We start from the raw sequence: 21,388 nt of genomic DNA, 5'->3' as shown, positions 1-21,388 counted from the left end.
AAAGGAGACCTATATAGTTAAGATATTTAACATAACTTCTCAAAATATATATAGTGGAATTTGATTCTGGATTGCGAATGATTCCACTCAGCTATCTGTTGTTGGGATATTCTTCCCCTGGGGCATATGTGTAGCTCTAGAGGTGAAGTACAGGACAACTATATAAAAATCTTTTATCAATTGGCTGCTTCTATAGGATGAGATTGGGATTCCTTCAAATTGTCAGTCCGGTCCGCTTTTGGACCCGCCCACACTACACCTATTGGCTGGGCCAAATGTATAACCTGCCTACTGTCTCTAGTTGTAACTCTCAATATCTCGGGCTCCAAGTTCATTGGCATGGAGCAGCCGGGGAGACCCACCCACCTCCCAATAGAGGTTACATGTCGGATTTTGCCTTGCGGCTTCTGGCCCCTCCCCACGCACACCACGTGGACCGGGACCTCATACGCTGCACGGATTCACTTACCGACATCATCTACACATGTGGGATACACCCCAAACACCATTGGACACAGGTATTCAAGTTTTTTGCCGTTTAAAGTATTTAAGAGAGATCTCATCACTCTTATGTTGGCCCGTTGTGCTCACCACCGTTTCTAGTAAGCAGTAATTTGTTTGCACTGCTATTTAGTTACATTTTATCTATCAGTTGTTTTTTAACCCCTTAAGACCGCAGCCAAATGTACAAGTTGTGAACCAAAAAAAATTTAAACAAACCACAGATTTTGACTATATGTCTGTTCAACAATAATTTACCTCTTTCATATTAAATGCACCCACACTTATTATATATCATTTTGTTCAGGGGAAACAGGGCTTTCATTTAACATCAAATATTTAGGTATGGAACATAACGTAATATGAATAAAATATAAAAAAATGAGAGAAAATATGATTTTTTTTAAATTTTCTTAGTTCTATGTGACATTCTAACTGTGAATGTCATAATACTGTTTGCTTTTACTGCAATAAAATACACATATTTGTATTCAGCGATGTCTCACGTGTAAAACAGTACCCCCTATGTACAGGTGTTATGGTGTTTTGGGAAGTTACAGGGTCAAATATAGCATGTTACACTTTTCAGTTTTTTCACATTGAAATTTGCCAGTTTGGTTACGTTGCCTTTGAGACTGTATGGTAGCCCAGGAATGAAAATTACCCCCATGATGGCATACCATTTGCAAAAGTAGACAACCCAAGGTATTGCAAATGAGGTATGTCCAGTCTTTTTTAGTAGCCACTTGGTCACAAACACTAGCCAAAGTTAACGTTAATATTTGTTTGTGTGTGAAAAATGCAAAAAACTAATTTGAAAGCCAATTTTGGCCAGTGTTTGTGACTAAGTGGCTACTAAAAAAGACTGAACATACCCCATTTGCAATACCTTGGGTTGTCTACTTTTGCAAATGGTATGCCATTATGGAGGTAATTCTTATTTCTGGGCTACTATACGGTCTCAAAGCCAATCTAACCAATCTGGCGAATTTCATTATGAAAAAACTGAAACGCAAGCCTTATATTTGACTCTGTAACTTTTGAAAACACCATAAAACCTGTACATGAGGGGTACTGTTATACTCAGGAGACTTTGCTGAACACAAATATTTGTGTTTCAAAACAGTAAAAAGTATGACAGCAAAAATATCGTCAGTGTAAGTGCCGTTTGTGTGCGAAAAATGCAATAAATTTCACTTTCCCTGACGATATCATTGTTGTAATAAATTTTACGGTTTTGAAACACAAATATTTGTATTCAGCGATGTCTCCCGAGTAAAACAGTACCCCCCATGTACAGGTTTTATAGTGTCTTGGAAAGTTATAGGGTTAAATATAGTGCTAGCAAATTAAATTCCCTATACTTTCGGCCTGGGTTGTTAGGCAGGTCCTGCAAATTGTAATTAATAAAAGGACCTAATTATGTAAAATTATTACATAAATATATATGTAAAATTATTATATATACACGTGTGTGTATATATATATGTATATATATATGTATATAATTTTTTTACTATTATTTTTTATTTATATATAGTTATACATATAGTGATGTATACGTATATACTTGGGTATATACATATATATATTATTTTGTTCTACGTGTATTTTGATATATATATATATATATATATATATATATATATATATTAATATCAAAATACAGTTAGAACGAAATTACACACATATATATTTTTAATTTTTTTTTTTTACGTATTTACATATTTTTTATTATAATATATATATATATATATATAATTATAATTATGTATATATTTAATCAATATCCTTCTACGTGTATTTTGATATTAATATATATATATATATAATTATATATATATATTATATATATATATATATATAAATATTAAAATACACTTAGTGTATGTGTAAATGTGTGCGTATATATATATATATATTATATATAGATCATATATATAATATATATATAAATGATGTAAGTGTATTTTATTTTTAACTTTAATTTTTATTGTTTTTTACTTTAAGGGGTTAATAGGGGAGGAGAGGGGCAGAGACAGTGTCAGCCAGTGATTTTACATCACTGGCTGACACACAGGATCAGTGATCACAGTGACAGGCGGTCACTGTGATCACCTCCTGCAGATCGCGGTAATTGGCCACAGGGGGAGTGCCTGGGTGGCCAGGCATGCCCCCCACCGCGATCTGCAGGGGGATCCTGATTGGAGTTACTATGGGTCAGCCAATAGGCTGACACATAGTAACTCTGATCGCAGTGACAGGCTGTCACTGCGATCAGATCGCAGGGAGAGGCTGTCTCTGCATTCAGATCGCAGAGACAGCCTCTCCCTGCGATCAGACTCTGCAGATCGCGGTCACTGACCGCAGGGGGACTGCCTGGGGGGCCAGGCATGTCCCCCGACCGCGATCTGCACAGTGAAAACGCGGCCGGCTCCATGTGTCAGCCGATTTTAAAATCGGCTGACACATGGTAAATACTGATCGCAGTGACAGCCTGTCACTGCGATCGGAAGCTGCAGACCGCGGTCCCCAGGCACAGGGGGGCTGCCTGGGGGGCCAGGCATGCCCCCCGACCGCGATCTGCAGCGGCCATGTGCCGCCGGCCACGTGGGGCTGAAGACCGCCCAGGACGTACCATGCCGTCCTGCGGCGTTTAGAGCCGCCCAAATAAGGACGGCATGGTACGTCCTGCGGTCTTAAGGGGTTAAATATTGTATACAATAAATTGTTACTTTTATATCAAGTACACATGTATATGAATCCATGCAGATCTGTACTATGATCTTTTTTTGATCTTTCTTTTTCTACATGCTCTATATGACTTTGAGCCCTATTCAGCAGAGTATAAGTATAACCTTTTTTGTTTACATATGGTGAAAGGAATATTTCCTGCCCCTATAGAGCTTTAATATATTTAGTGCTCCAGTAATAGTAATTCATCCATTAAAATGAATCGACGTTTCAGTCCAACTTGTGGACTTTCATCAGGAATCCTGATGAAAGTCCACAAGTTGGCCTGAAACGTCGATTTATTTTAATGGAACCAAAATAAAAGTTAATTTTTAAAGAAATATCCGTGAGTGCAGCCATACTATTTGAATCTATGATGTTTTGGCCCTGGTAATGCACCCGGTCTTGAAAGAACTGGTAGCTTGAGTGCAAGGTACAATATATATATATATATATCACAAAAAAGGGTCATAAGGTCATTGCCAAATAAAAAAATTAAAAAAACACAAACTTCAGAAACAGAAGGACCAAACAAGGAAACACTCCCAACTGTGTAAAGAAAAAACTGAAAAGGGCTCCCTTAAAGTAGTGGTCATTTCACTATCAAGTAGTAATACAACAACTCCACTAAAGGTAATCAAGCTACAGCTAGGTCAGCGGTGGGCAATCTTCGGCCCTCCAGATGATTTGGACTAAAATACATAATGCTAGCAAAGCATCAAGGTAGATGTAGTCCATAACATCTGGAGGGCCGCAGATTGCCCACCCCTGAGCTAAGTGACTCTTATACCCTTCTACTTAAAAACTTCCACTGTTCGGTAGAAGGGAATTAGACTAGTATTCTCTTGTACAGAGATCTAGAAAACATTTAACTGGTTAGAAAACATATTGTCTCTAGTATGTTAGTTTATTTATTTTTTACATTTATAAAGCACCAATATAGTCTGCAGCGCTGTACAACTGGGAGGGGGTGATATATACAAAGACCAATACCAAAAGGTGTAGACTAATACAAAAGACCATGTCTGTGAGCTGAAGTCTAAAAAAAAATAGCTTGTGAGATTAGAATGTAAATTATATAATGAGGATTTGAGACAGCAGGGGGATTTTGGAGATGATGACCAGATTAAATGTAAACAGTTGTTAAAGGGACACTATAGTCACCAAAACAACTTTAACCTAATGAAGCAGCTTTGGTGTATAGATCATGCCCCTGCAGTCTCACTGCTCAATTATGTTAATTTTAGGAGTTAAATCGCATTTGTGTCTGCTTATGCAGCCCCAGCCACACCTCCCCTGGCTGTGACTCACACAGCCTGCATTAAAAGAAATGGTTTAGCTATCAATCAGATGTAATTTACTTTAAAAGTTTGTATCTCCTGCTCTGTAAATTGAACTTCAATTAAACAAAAAACAAGGGGAATGAAGATAGTACAATAATCTTACTCCTGAGCGGGGGTTAACCCCTAGTGCAACGAAATGCACTATAAAACTAAACAATAAGGAAGGGAGACAGGAGAAGGGACCGGATAAATGATAGAGTGTCCTGCAGAGCGGTAGTTGCCTTGTTTTAGAGGGGTGACCTAAGAATAGGTTGGGCTCAGGGAGATCACAAAAGAGGAAAGATAATTAAAACTTCACTTTTAATGTAAATAGTAAAAAGAGGGGTATACAAACAAATTTTAGTTCAAATAACGGTTGTAAGAAATCCTCAAGTGATGCAGTTACACTGCCTGTTAACAGAGTGAAATGCCACTGTGGGAACAACAGCTACAAATTAGTAGTGTCAATAATGTATCGCTATACCAGTATCCGGGCTCAAGGAAAAATAGCCAAGTTCCAGTGAGCTGCACCGAAGCGGTTAACAAAGCTGATAACATTATTTAACGAAACTGCAGTGTCTGGACTCCAAAACAAGCTTGAGAGTGCCAGTATACTGCAGAAAATAGCATCTCAGAAATGATGACAGGGTCCTGTGTTAAAGATCGTGAGAAATAGCATCATCTAGAGCAGTGGTAGTCAACCTTTTTCTAACTACCGCCCACTAATGCATCTTTTTGGTTGAAAAAATTTCCTTACCGCCCACCAGTTTTCGCGCAAGTGCGGAATATTTTTTTCGAAAGGAGGGTGTTTTAAAAAAAAATAAATGTACGTACATTTATCTTTTTATTTGCAATTAATGCATGTTTATAATGTTTTTAACTTTATAAAAAGTTTAATGAGAAAACAATAAAGTAAATTGAAATTACCTTTACTAGTGATTAATGAGATCCTTGAGGTTGTAAGGAACAAACGAAGGTCTCCTCTTTCGGTGATATTCAGACGACTTCTCTGTTTGCGCATAATATGATTTCTCATCTGTGCGTCAGCTCCCCTCTTCTCCCTCCTCAATTCCCCTCCCCACCTTTTTTCCCCCCTTTTTTTAACCTTCCTTATAGCAATGCCCAGTAGGAAAGCTGAGCTAGGTATCCCACTATAACAGACTGGCACACATACATACAGACATACAGACACACATACAGACACACATACAGACATACAGACAGACAGGCACACACACACACACACACAAAGACATACATACAAAGACACATACACATACAGACAGACACAAGAAACAGACACACATACATACACACATATATACAGACAGACACACACACGACACATACATACACACATATATACAGACAGACACACACACACGACACATACAAAGACATACATACAAAGACACACACACACAAAGACATACATACAAAGACACACACACACACAAAGACATACATACAAAGACACACACAAGACACACACACAAAGACAAGACACATGTATACAGACATACACACACACACACGACACATACATAAGACACACATACAGACACACACAAGACATACATACAAACACAAGACACATGTATACAGACATACACACAAGACACATACATAAGACACACATACAGACACACACACAAGACATACATACAAACACAAGACACATGTATACAGACATACACACAAGACACATACATAAGACACACACACACAAGACATACATACAAACACAAGACACATGTATACAGACATACACACACACACACGACACATACATAAGACACACATACAGACACACACACAAGACATACATACAAACACAAGACACATGTATACAGACATACATACATAAGACACACATACAGACACACACACAAGACATACATACAAACACAAGACACATGTATACAGACATACACACAAGACACATACATAAGACACACATACAGACACACACACAAGACACACATACAGACACACACACACAAGACATACATACAAACACAAGACACATGTATACAGACATACACACAAGACATACATACAAAGACAAGACACACATATATACAGACATACACACACACATAAGACACACACAAGACATACATACAAAGACAAGACACATGTATACAGACATACACACACAAGACACTTACATAAGACACACACAAGACATACATACAGACACACACAAGACATACATACAGACACACACAAGACATACATACAAAGACACATACACAAACAAACACACATTATATTTAAGTCACCCTCCTGTTTCCTACCTTTAAGGTGCAGGAGGGTGACTTTCCCTGGGGTCCAGTGGTGGCTCAGGTGCATGGGAGTCAGAGTTCCCACTCTGACTCCCTCCTCCTCCTTCCTCCCGCGCGGCTCTCTGTATGCTGGGAGGAGTGACCGGGGAATCACTTCCTCCCAGCAGATTTGATGTCATCACAGGGGGCCCGGTCGCGCTGTTAAAGCGCCCAGCGCTGACCAGGCCCCCTCACAATCCACATCCATCGGGTGGCCCTGACAGCATGGGCCACCCGATGGACCCCTCCATATGCGGCCCCGGCGGTTTGCCGCCGGGGCCGCAAGTGGTGATGGCGGTACCCAGTCACAGCGGTACCGCCGGCTCGCGCCCGCCCGCCTGCCCAATTTATAAAAAAAAAAATTGAAAATCCCTACCGCCCACCTGGAATCCTGAAACGCCCACTAGTGGGCGGTAGGGACCAGGTTGACGACCCATGATCTAGAGGTATGTGCTGGCGGAGTATCAACAGTATGGTAACTAGGAGGTGCAAACTACAAAGATATTGCCTGGTATATTCTGCAGTAACTGGCTAAATAACCAACAAGCTATGGGTAGAGAGGGGTTAACTACAAAAACACTAGGAATCCTCCTATGCTTGTGGTACCTAAGTACTTGTGCCTTCGAGGGCACCCCCTTAGCCAAAAGCCTACAATCTTCTATGGAAATCCAAATAGAAAATTTCCCAGCAATACTGCTACAATGAAAGAAGTGTGCTGGAAATGCCTAGACTTTGTAGGCTGCTTCAAGTGCTGCTGGGTAACGGCCAAGCCGATGCCGATAGAAAGCTCTAATTGGCCTGGTAAGTTGACTGGTGGATAGTGCCAGTGATGTTTCCCCTGACGCGTGTTTCACCTCACAGGTTCATCAGATTAAACATTATTTTCAATACAGGAAGTGTAAACATTAGAGGACTCTCTGCAGGAAGTGTTTGGAAGGCTGTGTAAGTCACATGCAGGACTGTGTGCCAGGGCTGTATAAGCAAAGTGATTTAACTCCTAAATGGCAGAGATTTGATCAGTGAGACCGCAGGGGCATGATTTATACACCAAGACTGCTTCATTCAGCTAAAGTTGTTTTGGTGACTATAGTGTCCCTTTAATTTAATATGGTCTGGCATCCCATCCTAGACTCCCCAATTATGTACTACCCATCCCCTTTAAAGAGGTGGCATAGCAATGTTCTTGGGATTAAATTACATACATGCACCCTGTAATATTCAGAAGGAACTATGGCCTGTGGAGAACTAGTGATTCATCCACTACATAGTTAAAGGAAATTGTGGATTATAGTTTGCAAGGTTAACCTTTCACAAATAATGCAGCATGCAAGACTAGAATATGAAAGAGATTACATCCTGAATCACAAGTTAATGAATGATAACCAGTACAAGCAGTAATTGTTAATCACTATATTGTGTGCTTTCATCAACAAAACAACAGTTGTAATACAAAGAACATTTGGCTTGCAGATGAATTTATTGGTTTAAATATCTAACTTGCCAAGTCAAATGACAATAAATCAAACTCGTAAGCAAAATTTTACCACTGCAAAATACATGACATTGTCAACAATACAAAGAAAATATGTAGTTTGGAATTATCAGCCACCTTCTTCACAACTACAGAGCCTTGTTAAACGGTTTGATTGTATTTGAAAGAACACGGGGTTATTTACTAAAGTGAGAGTTAACTGAAATTCTAACCCAGTTAAAACATATAAAGACAAAGAACGGTAGGTAATTATTTTTTTCACAAAAACTCAATTCCCAGTTGCATCTTTTCTCTGCAATTTCACAATCTAGATCTCCTTTCTAGAGAGTCACGTATGCCCAGTACAATAGAAGTGGGCAAGTGCAAGATCTGGAATTACGGGGAAAGAAAGGGCAGAAAAAGTCAGTGACAATACATCACTGATAAGCTTCTGAAGATGGTGCCTGACACGAAGATTCTAAAGATGGTATCGGACAAGAAGATCCCGCGCCTTAATCTAAGAGCTTCCAGTGTAAGGATAGGGAACCTGTGCCAAATAAAATACTTTTGAGAATAATAGGATAAAATATAGGTAGAGGACAATAATAAATAAATGAAACACTATTGTCCATGAGAGAGCAACTTTAACTATATACCCTCTGAGAGCATAGTTGAATTTCTGATCTACTGAAACGGTTACTGATCTTCAGTTACTGATCCTCCAATCATCCTCCGTAGACTGTGCAATGCATAGTACAGATTATACATGGTTTTACAAATCTACAAAATTACACGTCTTACTTTTTGAAGAGTTCTTTATCTAACATGACACCATCCGATGTGGTTTGAAGAGACAGTCTTAACATGTCCATGCATTCCTTCAGTCTTGGGTCTGAAGTACGCAGTCCAGTAGACTTTAATGCCTGTAAGACATTTTAAAAGCAGTGGAAATGATTTAAAAAGAAAAAGAAAATAATTTCAAACATTTTCATTTATACAAGACATACAATATCCAAGTATACCAGCCATGAAAAATACTGATGCAATTTAAAAAAAAACTGTAAATTATTCTAAATACCTACTATGCATTAGACACATTTTTAGCATTTTAATGATTTTAGCTTTAAAAAAAAAAAAAAGATTTCAATGTGGAGAAAAACCATAGCAGGACAAGGACATCCAAACCACATCACAACCAATATGTTGTGGTACAGGTGTTTGTAATTTCCTTTTAAAATATTTTTGATGTTTAGACTCAGATGATTACAGGCTATTCACTTACGGACATATTCCTATTATGGTCCAATTCTTCAGCAGTAAAATTAGCTCAGTTACCTGTTCTTCAAATGTAACAGATTCATACTACAATTAAAGGAGCACTATAGTGCCAGGAAAACAAACTTGTTTTCCTGGCACTATAGGGTCATTGGGTACCCCCACCCTCAGGGGCCCCCTACCACTGGGCTGAAGGGGTTAAAACCCCTTCAGCCACTTACCTTTCTCCAGCGCCGGGCTCCCTCTGTGCTGGGGAACTCTCCACCCCCTGCAGACGTCAGATCCGAATGCGCGGCAAAAGCCGCGCACGCATTCAAACCACCCATAGGAAAGCATTGCTCAATGCTTTCCTATGGACGTCCAGTGTCTTCTCACTGTGATTTTCACAGTGAGAATAGCAGAAGCGCCTCTAGCGGCTGTCAATGAGAGCCACTAGAGGCTGGATAAACCCTCAGTGAAACATAGCATTTTCTCTGAAACTGCTATGTTTTCAGCTGCAGGGTTAAAACTAGAGGGACCTGGCACCCAGACCACTTCATTGAGCAGATGTGGTCTGGGAGGCCTATAGTGGTCTTTTAAAGTAAATTCTGCAAAACCCATTCATTAGACTCTTCCAGGGTCAGGTGTCTCCATCGCAGTCAGGCTGCTTTCTCTGGTGTAACAAACATTTGTGAGCAGATGCTTGATTACAAGAAGGGGGGAAATATTTCAGGCACTAGGGACCCAATGAAATTGCTTTGCCACTTTGAAATTTCTCCCCACTAGGGAGTGAAAATGTAACCCTGGCAAGCAGAAATTCAGCCCTGGAGAATGTGCTATGGCCCGTCAGGTTTACAGAGGAGAATACATTTTAAGGCTTGGCTAGAAGACGAAGACTTGAGAGTTTATGCCCTGGCATGGAGACCCAGTTCTGCGTCATGACCCATGAGCTGAAAACTATATAAAGTTGAGCTGCCTTGAGACTGCAATGTATTTGCACAAAACAGATGTTTTGGAAAAATACTGAGTAAGCCCTTTAAAAGAAATGTAAATTGCAAGCTCACAAGGCTTCACTGGTTGGCTATGTACTAAATCAAGGTCAGGGCCACACAAGGGTAACCAAAATATAAATAGCTGATATTTCTGTTTTTAACATGACATCACATGTATCTATAACAGAGTGTACAAATTTTAAATATTAAATTAAAGTAATAAACTCAATTATCTTATATGAAAGCTCAGATGAAATGTTAGAAAATCCAAACCATGATAGATGTGCTTTACATTCCCAATGACAGCTCATGTGATCATTAGAGTTTATTAAAAATAGAAATGACATCAAAACATGCAGCAGTGGGTTCCTATAGTAGTTTCATTTGCCTCCACTCTGTGCACATGCATAGCATTCCACACGTCAGGAACAGTATCTAGTTTCGTCTTTCAAAGGAACAGTTAAAAGACTATAAACACTCAACCTCTAAAGGGCATTTATGCTCTTTGGGTGCAGTCCTTATTTTTGTCAAACAGTTTGAGAAGTTTGTCAAAAGAGCAGAGTTGTCACAGCACCCAAAAGTCAAAGCATCTCTACCACCAATATAATAATGAGGAAGCCTCTCGCCCATTCTCCATTGAAAAAAAAAAAAAATAAATAAATAAATAAAACGTGCAGGTTTTGACACCAATGACAGGCTCGAAGTGGAGGGTGGAAACCCATCATTGCCACCCAAATTTGGACAAAATTGTACAGACAAAGTGACAGTATAGACAAGTTGTAGTGGTTATGGTGTCAGTGTTTTAAGTGTTGAACTAAAAATCTATCTTAATTTGGTGAAATCACACTCAATACATTAATAAATATTAGTGGTATGTAAGGAGAGATCCGACTGCTATTCAAGGGTCAAGAAGGATTTTTTTTTTCCTAGTTTGTTGCACAATTGAAAGTGCTTTAGACTGTGTTTTTGCCTTCTTTTGGATGAACAGCAGAAAGGTGGAACTTGATGCACATATGTCTCTTTTTAGCTATGATGATATAGTGGTTTGGATGGATGACATTTTTCTAAACTTACAGTGATGAACTTGTGAACTGGTATTTTTTCTTGTCCTTCAGCAATTGTATAGAAGAGCAAATCCTCCAGGCTAGGCAAGAGTCCTTGTTTGTTCTTCCTGTAATATAATAAAATATGTTATAAGGGACTCATAAAACAATAAGATAGCTAGATCTGACCTGACAATATTACCATAACGGTTGCAACATTGCCATTACTTTATGCTAGTAAAACCATCAAAAATGCAAAACAAACAGACATAAACAACTAAAGAGGGAATATCAACTCTGTTACACAATGATTTAGCAATGTTGGCTATGAGCAGTGCTTTACATAGTATGTAAGACTGTCAAGGTGTAAATCCTAGTGTTTATCTCATACTGATAGCTCCATGGGGGATGAATGTTAATGTGCATACAGATGTAGGGAAAGAAGAATCCTTTATATGCAACCACCAGCGTCTTTTCTAGTTATTGTTGCAGAGTCCTGTAATTTAAGGGCCCACCAGTGTATAAACATATTTTTTCCTCTAATTAAGTTATATGTAGCTGCCTGCTGACATTGTTCATTGTGGCATGACGACTTACAGCTAGCTATAGATAGGGTTACCAGAGCAACAGTGTTTTCAGGGACACATATTATATATACATATTGATGGGCAGAATATGAAAAGGGTAGCCCTATAATATGTAGAATTCAGAAGAACCTGTAGAAGAGTAAGTAATTAAGCAATGAAGAATATGACCAAACCAAAAATAAAAAAAATAGAAAATGCAAACTTGAAGTGAGAATGGGCACTCAAGTTTGTTTACAACCAATTAATGTGTATTGAAAGCTCATCAAAAAACTTTTTTTTTTTTTTAAACTGGATATTTGATGGCAAGGGGGCATCAAAGATGCATTATAGCAGGGCTTGACAAATTTGTTTGGAATCTAGGAGCCAGCTAATAAAGTTAGGAGCCAGTTTTTTTTTTTGTTTGTTTTTTTAAAGGGGCACTATAGTCACCAGTACCACTACAGCTTAATGTAGTGGTTCTGGTGCCTATAGCCTGTCCCTGTAGCCTTTTCAATGTAAACGCTGCATTTTCAGAGAAAGACCTCTAGTGGCTGTCACTCAGACGGCCACTAGAGAGTCCTGTGTCAATGCTCTGCATGGATGCGCTGAATGTTACCTATACAGAACATGCGCAATATCCTCCCAATGCTTTCCTATGGGAAAGCACTGGCTTAGCTGAGATCAAAAAGATTGCTGAGCTCGGCAATGGAGGCAGGACAAGTCAAGGCAAAACCTGCACAGCCTGGGGAAAAAAGGGTGAGTAAAAACACCAATCGTGATCGCAGGTACCTAAACAGACACAGACGCGCACACTGACAGAGGCATAGGCACACACACACACACTTTCTCAAACACAAATGTACATGTTTTTTTATCCACCCAGCCTCCCTACCTTTTGGGAGTGCTGAGTGGACGTTTCCTGTGGTCTAGTGGGGCTGCTCTCTCTTCCTGTGTGAGAGGGAGCAGTAATCTACCATGCAGCTCCTCTCTGCTCCCTGTGATGCTGGGGCCGGAATGACGACATATTCCGGCTCCCGGCATCATTAAACAGCGCGAGGAAGCAGAGAGGAGCCGCTGGAAGATCACTGCTGCCTCGCACGCTGCCCCAGCCCGCCTTGATGCTCCACTCGGCAGGCCGCCTCCATAAAGCCCAGGGCGGCCGGCTTCAACGCTCACTTAGCCGGCCGCCTACATGCTCCCGCGGGTGGACAGCCGGCTCCATTTCTTGCTCAGCCAGGCGTTTTAGATAAAAAGTGGACAAATCCCAGGCGCCATGGCAAAATTTTTAGTTGCCGTGGCGACCTGGCGTCTGGGATTTATCGAGCCCTGCATTATAGCATGCCATACTTCCCAAGTGTCCCTATTTACGAGGGACAGTCCCTATTGTGTGCCCAAATCCATTGGTTCCAGTTTTCTATTCTAATGTCCCCTTTTTTCTAGGAGCTCCATATTGTTGGTGTGTCACGTAATGTGTATTGATACTACAATAAAAAAGTGTTTGGAAATCAGTCTTTGCAAAGAAGACATTGATCTTGTTCTAAATTACATTTTAGTTGCAATAATGGTTATTAGTAAGGCACCTAAAATGTATCCGATCATTGCTTCCCCTGAACACCTTAAATCAAGGTGTCCCTCTTTGTCCATTTAAAATGTTGACATGGCATACATATCCACTGTAGTTGGCTGTGCGTCTGAAGCCATGGACATAGTGTAGCAAGTCAAATGGATCCTAATGCATACTGTAATAACTAATAAGAGCAGTGGATTAGACTGCCAAATTAGGGTTTTTTTTTTTGTGATTGAAAAGTGATTGAGGAACCAGTCTCTGCTTTAGATGAACATGTACTGTTCTGGAACAGTGGTTCAAGCAAGCTGTAAACTGTTCCATATCCAAAGATCTACAGTGGTCACTGACAATAAACAGCCAGGCAGACTCTACTGTATCTATGGATACTGAACTAAATTTATAAGCTAAAAATGATTCAGAGTAGAAGAATGTGACTCTTGGCAGCTCAGGCTTGTTTCTGCAAAGCATAGAGGGAGGGGACTTGTGATAAAATGTGAGTACAAACTACAGCATTGCAGTAAATCTGCATCATTTCCCCTTTCTGTTAATGGAGGAATGGGAAATTTGATTTTGGAGCCCGGTTTCATGCACCTAACGATCATTATAGCATTGTGGAAACATATCAGAGATTACAGAATCCCACAAAATGACAAATGACACTGGAAAATGTATATCAAAGTGGAAATTATATTACTTACATTTAGACATGAAAAGATTAGGTTTAATTTACAGAACAGTGGGGATATACACCCCCACTCCCCATTAAACTTACAAATCAAAAAGTTCCTCTCCCTTTTGAGTAAAAAGTAAGGGTTCCCTTGTAAGTGATCTCACACACAGCATCCGCCCCAGTATAAAATGTAACCATTGTTAATATCATTTGTTCATTGGTATTCCAGGCAATGGAATAATTTTGTCATAAAAAAAAAATGTCCAGTTTATCACAATGGATGTCTGACTTAAAATGATGCCAGGGCTGTATAGATCTGTAAATGCTAAATAAGCAGGGCATTCCATGCATGCCTTCATTCTTTATGGACTGATTGTGTTATGACAAGATATATCTCAGGTCATTAAAGGGTTACAATTGCTATAGCTTAATGTTTTGTATTAAAAAAAATAAAAATAAACAATCCACTAAAAGTGATGCATATCCTTTACTACACTCATAATATTTATTTTCTGTATTGTGAAAATGCTTTAACACGATCAGTGTATTGAGATGACAATCTCGTGGATTGATCCAAAAATAAAGAATTATAGAAAATACAAACCAAAAAAAATGCTAAATTTACATTATATTGTTTTCCTTGCACTTCTTAGAAAGTCAAAATGTCAGCACTTTAGACATGGATATTTTTAAAATGAAATGAGTTTCACTGACTGAATTTATGTATCCAGCACCACTAAAACTATGAATAGCATTACAAATTTAATGTGCTTATCGTACAAGCTTTTCAGAAGAAAAAAAATACAAATTAAAAAGTCAACCTCTAACTCTTCCCACTAACACCATATAAGTGATTATTATTGACAGTAAGAACAGACATAGCAGTGGGAGTGAGCATGTTAACTTGGCACTTCATAGAAGAAAGGGGTGGGTGGGGGGAAACACACACGCTTTGGCATCTGCTGTGCTTAACGATGCTGGCAAGACCTTCTGGTGTATCTAGAACAGTGGAACTTGTACCAGCTGTCAGACTAAATGATACAATCATGCACATTACTCATGGAGAATGGATCTGCAAATGCACTAACAAGGGATGCAAAGAGATCCAACAGGTACATCAAGCACAAATGGGGTCAATACTGCTCACAGAGTGGAAGACTGGATGACTCGGCAAACGAAAACCTCATGTTCCAATTAGTGTCTGGTTTTATCAGACATCTACAGCAGTTGCATGCTGTTTGCCTACTGAAGTCAGCTAATCTTCTCCAGTGCTAAATTATCAGTTTCCCCTCCCAATATTGACACTACTCACACATTTCAATTCTCTAGAGGAAAGGTTAGATACTGGCTCTTAACCAGGAATAGAGCAATTAGCGGGATATTTTAATATGTACCAATTATTAACATTCACTGTGTACTAATAAATTATGCAGTGTTGTGCTATTTAAAGCAGCATTGTCACTAGACTTTACAAAGACCTCAGAGAGTAACTTCACAGCTGGCGGTCCACTAGGAGGGACAGGTAAATGGGAGTTCTACTTACTGAAACCTGATGCTCACAGGCACCGCCATCTTCTCCTGCTCCTGGCATTTCAGCAACAGCAGCCATGATCATTGCTGATCTCTCGCGTATAAGTGAGAGCTCAGCATTGGGGTCTACGGAGAGTTCCATGAGACCGCAGGATCCTCCATAGGTAAAGCAATTCCCTACAGCCTTAACCAGTGAGGGCTTGGGGGGGAGGGGGGGATTGACACCTCTAGACTAAGGTGGCTCTACCCAGCGTTTTGAAATGCCAGGCGTAGGAAATATTCAGAGACAAAAGTAGACACTAATTTGTATCTGTATATCTCTTCACTGGGTTGGGATTTCAGTGAAATTCTAACACAGTGTGAGTATTTCAGAAAGATTGTACCTTCATAAAAGACAAATTTTTCAGATAAGGGGGGTTGCGGTGACAGAGCCACTTTAATGGGATATTATGGTCTCCCACCACATCAAATCAATGAAGTGAAGTCGTCTGTGTACATTGGTCCTGTCCTAACCCTGCAATGTAAAACATTTAAAAACATTTTTTAGAAACTAATGTTTACATTGCAGGATTGAGTCCACCTCTAGTGGCTGTCATAGAAAAAATGGTCACGTGACAGAAGTCCCCAAAAGAGATCATTGATTCACTGCTTTCCTATGTGGAAACTTTAATGCGCGTGCACCCGGAGCATTGTATCATTGCAGAGAAGGCCATGCCTCCTCCCGGACATTGCAGGATGGATGCGAACACCAGACATAAACATTATTTAATACTAAAACACTGTCCAGGGCTACTAATGGCTGTGTCTGATATCCACCAGTACGTCTGTAAATTGCAAAAATGTGATTCATACACGGGTATTATTTGCAAGGCTGGAGATGCAGCATCTACGCAACAAAATTACTTAATTAAGTCGTTCTTTGAAAGTTAGATCTTATAGATTTGACAAAAGGTAAAAATAAATGAAAATGCAAAACCAAAAAAGTTCATGACTATAATGTAATTTGAAATTTTGTTAATAGAACATAATGCCAAAATAATAAAGATATATATAGTTTTGCAAGTCATGGCAAAGAGAAAATAAAGTAGGTCCGATTCGGTTCCCTTCAATTGGTGATTTACACAGGGATATGTACCAGCAACAGAAAAACAACCTCATGGATTAGCCAGCAATTTACACTCTGATTTGCTACGGACCACGAAGAGCTTAAATGGTCTGACTGAACAGACTGGAGTTCTTGTTTTAAGTCAGCCACACTCCATATTCTTTCACAGATCCAGCTCTGGTACGCCACACGGACTGTCAAACGAGATCTCTCGACCGCTAACCATGTAAATTTATAGAATATTGAATGGCCAATGATACAGCACCAATCAGTAAAAAAAAAGTTATTTCTTTACAAATGCAAGATCAATAAATTGGCACTTATATGAAATGCAGATAAAACAACCAAGTTCAGTCATTTGGATCGCAAAATGCATTACTGAAATTACACAGCACATTAATTAGCCTTATAAATTTAAACAAAAATGTCAGATAAAAATAAAACACACACACACACACCAGAAGATACATTCATTTTCTTGTTGCTTCATTCCAGCAGAAGCTATTTTGATATACCTGAGGTGACTAGAACAGCAGAGGTAAATAAAAGAAAAACAAAAAAAGAAGACAGCAACCTGTAAGGCACATGTGTGGTTGGGCAGCTAACAGAAATTCTGTATGCACACTGGGAGTTTTCTCCAGCCAGAGGGATTCAGGGATCGAGAGAGAGATTCCAGTTGCTCTGGAAAGACCCCAGTCATGTCTCATGGTACATTCTGCCCAGCACTGTACATGGTGATCGGTACGGACAGGACAATGATATGCAGCTCAAAAGCAACATGCTGCAATCACATAGTTCCGACTGGCAAGTTTGGAAGTGATGGGTTGGAGTTGGGTAGGTTTGGTGATAGTTACAAATTGAGCCAAAGTTTGGCACTGTTAAGTATGGCGACATAGCAAGTGTCACATCATCAAATTGCATCTCAGGAAATAAAGCAAAAGGGCATTTTAAAATGATGGCAGGCCTTTTATTTGACCCTTCAAATCCTTCAAGCACCTGACAAATTCACATATACATGTGTAATATTGTTGTACTCTGGGGCAGTAATATAATGCATGAGGTCTCTAGAGCAGTTGGACACATGCAGTCTGATAACCCCCAAAAAATAAACATGGGTCATATGGGTGTAGAAAATACAGAAAATTAAACATAGCTAACAAATTTACATGGAGACTTTTTTTTCTTTTTTCAAACATATATAAACTTTTGCTTAGCAGCTTTGGATTCTGTGGCAACTATAAACTCTCTAGTGACCAGACCGCTTTTCAATTTTCTTACCATTAAGGACCAGGGCTGTTTTACATTTCTGCAGTGTTTGTGTTTAGCTGTAAATTTCCTCTTACTCTTTTACTGTACCCACACATATTATATACAGGTTTTTCTTGCCATTAAACAGTCTTTCTAAAGATACTATTATTTTCATCATTTTCTATAAAATTTCCTATAAAAAAAAAAAAATTATAAAATGATGAAAAACATTTAAATAAAACACACTTTTTCTAACTTTGACCCCCCCTGTTGCGCATCTACAACCACCAAAAACACATGTGCTAAATGGTTTCTAAATTTTGTCCTGAGTTTAGAAATACCCAATGTTAACATGTTCTTAGCTTTTTTTGGAAAGTTATAGGGCTATGAGTACAAGTATCAATTTGCCATTTCCAAACCATATTTTTTTTTTTTTTAAATTAACGCAAGTTACATTGTAACACTGAAATCTGTCAGGAATCCCTGAATAATCCCTTCACATGTATATATTTTCTAAAAGAAGACAACCCAAGGTATTAAACTTGGGGTATTTTTACTCTTTTTATGCAACCATTTTATCACCAATCTATGCCAAATTAAAAAAAAATAATAAATTGGTGATTTTTTTGACATACATAGCAATTTAACCCCTTAAGGACTGAGACAAATGTACACGTTGTGATCAAAACAAAATGTAATCAAAAACTTGAATTTGCCCTATATGTCTGTTCATGCGTAATTTGCCTCTTTCATATTATGTGCACCCACACATATATAATTTTATTCAGGGGAAACGGGGCTTTCATTTAACATCAAATATTTAGGTATGAAACATTATTTAATTTGATAAAAATATAAAAAATGGGAGAAAATACGAATTAAAAAAAATAATTTAGTTCTATGTGACATTCTAACTGTGAATGTCATAATACGGTTTGCTTTTACTGCAATAAAATACACATTTGTATTCAGCGATGTCTCACGTGTAAAACAGAACCCCATACGTACAGGTTTTATGGTATTTCGGGAAGTTACAGGGTCAAATATAGCATGTTACATTTTTCAGTTTTTTCACATTGAAATTCTCCAGATTGTTTACGTTGCCTTTGAGACCGTATGGTAGCCAAGGAATGAGAATTACCCCCATGATGGCATACCATTTACAAAAGTAGACAACCCAAGGTATTGCAAATGGGGTATGTCCAGTCTTTTTTAGTAGCCACAGTTAGTGTTAATATTTGTTTGTTTGTGAAAAATGCAAAAAACTAATTTGAACGCCAATTTTGGCCAGTGTTTGTGACTAAGTGGCTACTAACAAAGACTGGACATGCCCCATTTGCAATACCTTGGGTTGTCTACTATTACAAATGGTATGCCATCATGGAGGTAATTCTCATTCCTGGGCTACCATACGGTCTCAGGCAACGTAACCAATCTGGCGAATTGTGAAAAAGCTGAAACGCAAGCCTTATTTCCTGGCTGCACAACAATGGGTAGCTCCTCCCTATCCCTAACCAGACAGAAACCTAATTTAAACAGAGGTATAAGTAACCCCTCCTACACTCAGTCTTTTTGTTCCTGTCCTGTCCCTAGGACAGACTTAGTCATTCAAGACTAGATAATTTTTCTTTTTGGCTTACCTGAGGGTTGTTACCGTATGCCTCAAGGAAGTTCAGCCTTTCTTCCTTGGGACGTCTTCAGTACGTGGCCCTGTGCAAAGGTAACCCCCTGGAGAAACACCTTTAGTGACCGGGGGTTCTAACTTGCTGTGACCCTAGGGGTAGCAAGATCATGCCATCATCATAATTCCTGCAGTGACCAAGGGGTAGCAGGTTGGTCATGCACATACAGAGCATATGGATTTACTTGCGGTGACCCTAGGGGTAGCAAGATTATGCAATCACCATAATTCCTGCAGTGACCAAGGGGTAGCAGGTTGGGCATGCACATACAGAGCATATGGATTTACTTGCGTTGACCCTAGGGGTAGTAAGATTATGCCATCATCCGGTTTCCTGCAGTGACCAAGGGGTGGCAGGCCGGGCATGCATATACAGAGCACATGGATTGCAAGGATTAATATGACATTGACTAACATTCCATCGCTGAAAGAGTTAATGTGAGACAGACTAGCATTCCACCGCTGAAAGGGTTAAAGTACAACTCTGTTATCCTGTACTATCCCATGGATTTACTTGCTGTAAACCTTGGGGTAGCAAGATTATGCCATCATCCTATTTCCTTCAGTGACCAAGGGGTAGAAGGCAGACATGCACATACAGGGCATATGGATTACAAGGATTCTATGAGATTAACTAACATTTCATCCCTGAAGGAGTTAATGTGAGATGGACTAGCATTCCATCACTGAAAGGGTTAAGGTACAACTCATTATCTTGTACTTTCCCATGAATTTACTTGCTGTGACCCTAGAGGTAGCAAGATTTTGCCATCAGCCTATTTCCTGCAGTGACCAAGGAGTAGCAGGCTGGGCAGGCACATACAGAGCATATATATTGATATAACCCCTTCTACCCTTCATCGGTTTCATCTAAATGGTAAGAGTTTCCTGCTAATTTGAATTTCAATCAAACTTATTTCTAGGCTTCTGTGTATTAATATATTAGTGGATCAAGAGAATGGCAGAGGGCAGGAAAGCTGGTCCACTTCAAGACCTAAGGTTCAGGAGACCCTTTCGATCCAAAGACTCATTATCTTCCTTCTCGGACCAAGGTATTTCACATCAGGAAGAGAGTTGGTATAGATCTCAACCTTGATTTAAGTGGTCATTATTCTACTAGAGGAAGAGAAAAGAGAGAGGCTTTGTAAATCTCATGGCTTCCCTTCAATTAGAGGAAGCCATTGCGAGATTTTTTTATATTTTTTTTAAAGCAACTAGAACACAAAAAAATCGGTTTCTAAATGGTGTTGGAGATCCATTCAAGTTTACAGGATTCTTGACATTCTTCTTTATAAAGGTAGTTTCCTAGTACATTGGGTGATGTCTATAGATTGCAGGATGCTTATTGCCATGTATCCTTTGCCTCATATCACCAGAT

The 21,388-nt window shown here is 39.2% G+C and overlaps 1 protein-coding gene across 3 annotated transcripts in view; it reads right to left on the bottom strand.

Annotated features, from left to right (window-relative positions):
- GLS (glutaminase) overlaps positions 1-21,388 on the bottom strand; it is a 134,514-nt gene that overhangs the window by 75,496 nt on the left and 37,630 nt on the right. For all 3 annotated transcript variants that reach the window (XM_063430153.1, XM_063430152.1, XM_063430154.1), the window contains exons 2-3: positions 11,675-11,771; positions 9,156-9,277 (exon numbers count right to left, since the gene is read on the bottom strand). In XM_063430153.1, coding sequence (XP_063286223.1) covers positions 9,156-9,277; positions 11,675-11,771 — 219 coding nt within the window. The remainder of the gene's footprint in view (positions 1-9,155; positions 9,278-11,674; positions 11,772-21,388) is intronic.

The sequence above is a fragment of the Pelobates fuscus genome, chromosome 8 (assembly GCF_036172605.1).
Source record: "Pelobates fuscus isolate aPelFus1 chromosome 8, aPelFus1.pri, whole genome shotgun sequence".
NCBI classification, from domain to species: Eukaryota; Metazoa; Chordata; class Amphibia; order Anura; family Pelobatidae; genus Pelobates; species Pelobates fuscus.
Note: the sequence above shows the minus strand (reverse complement) of the source record. Positions and strands in the feature narration are given on the sequence as shown.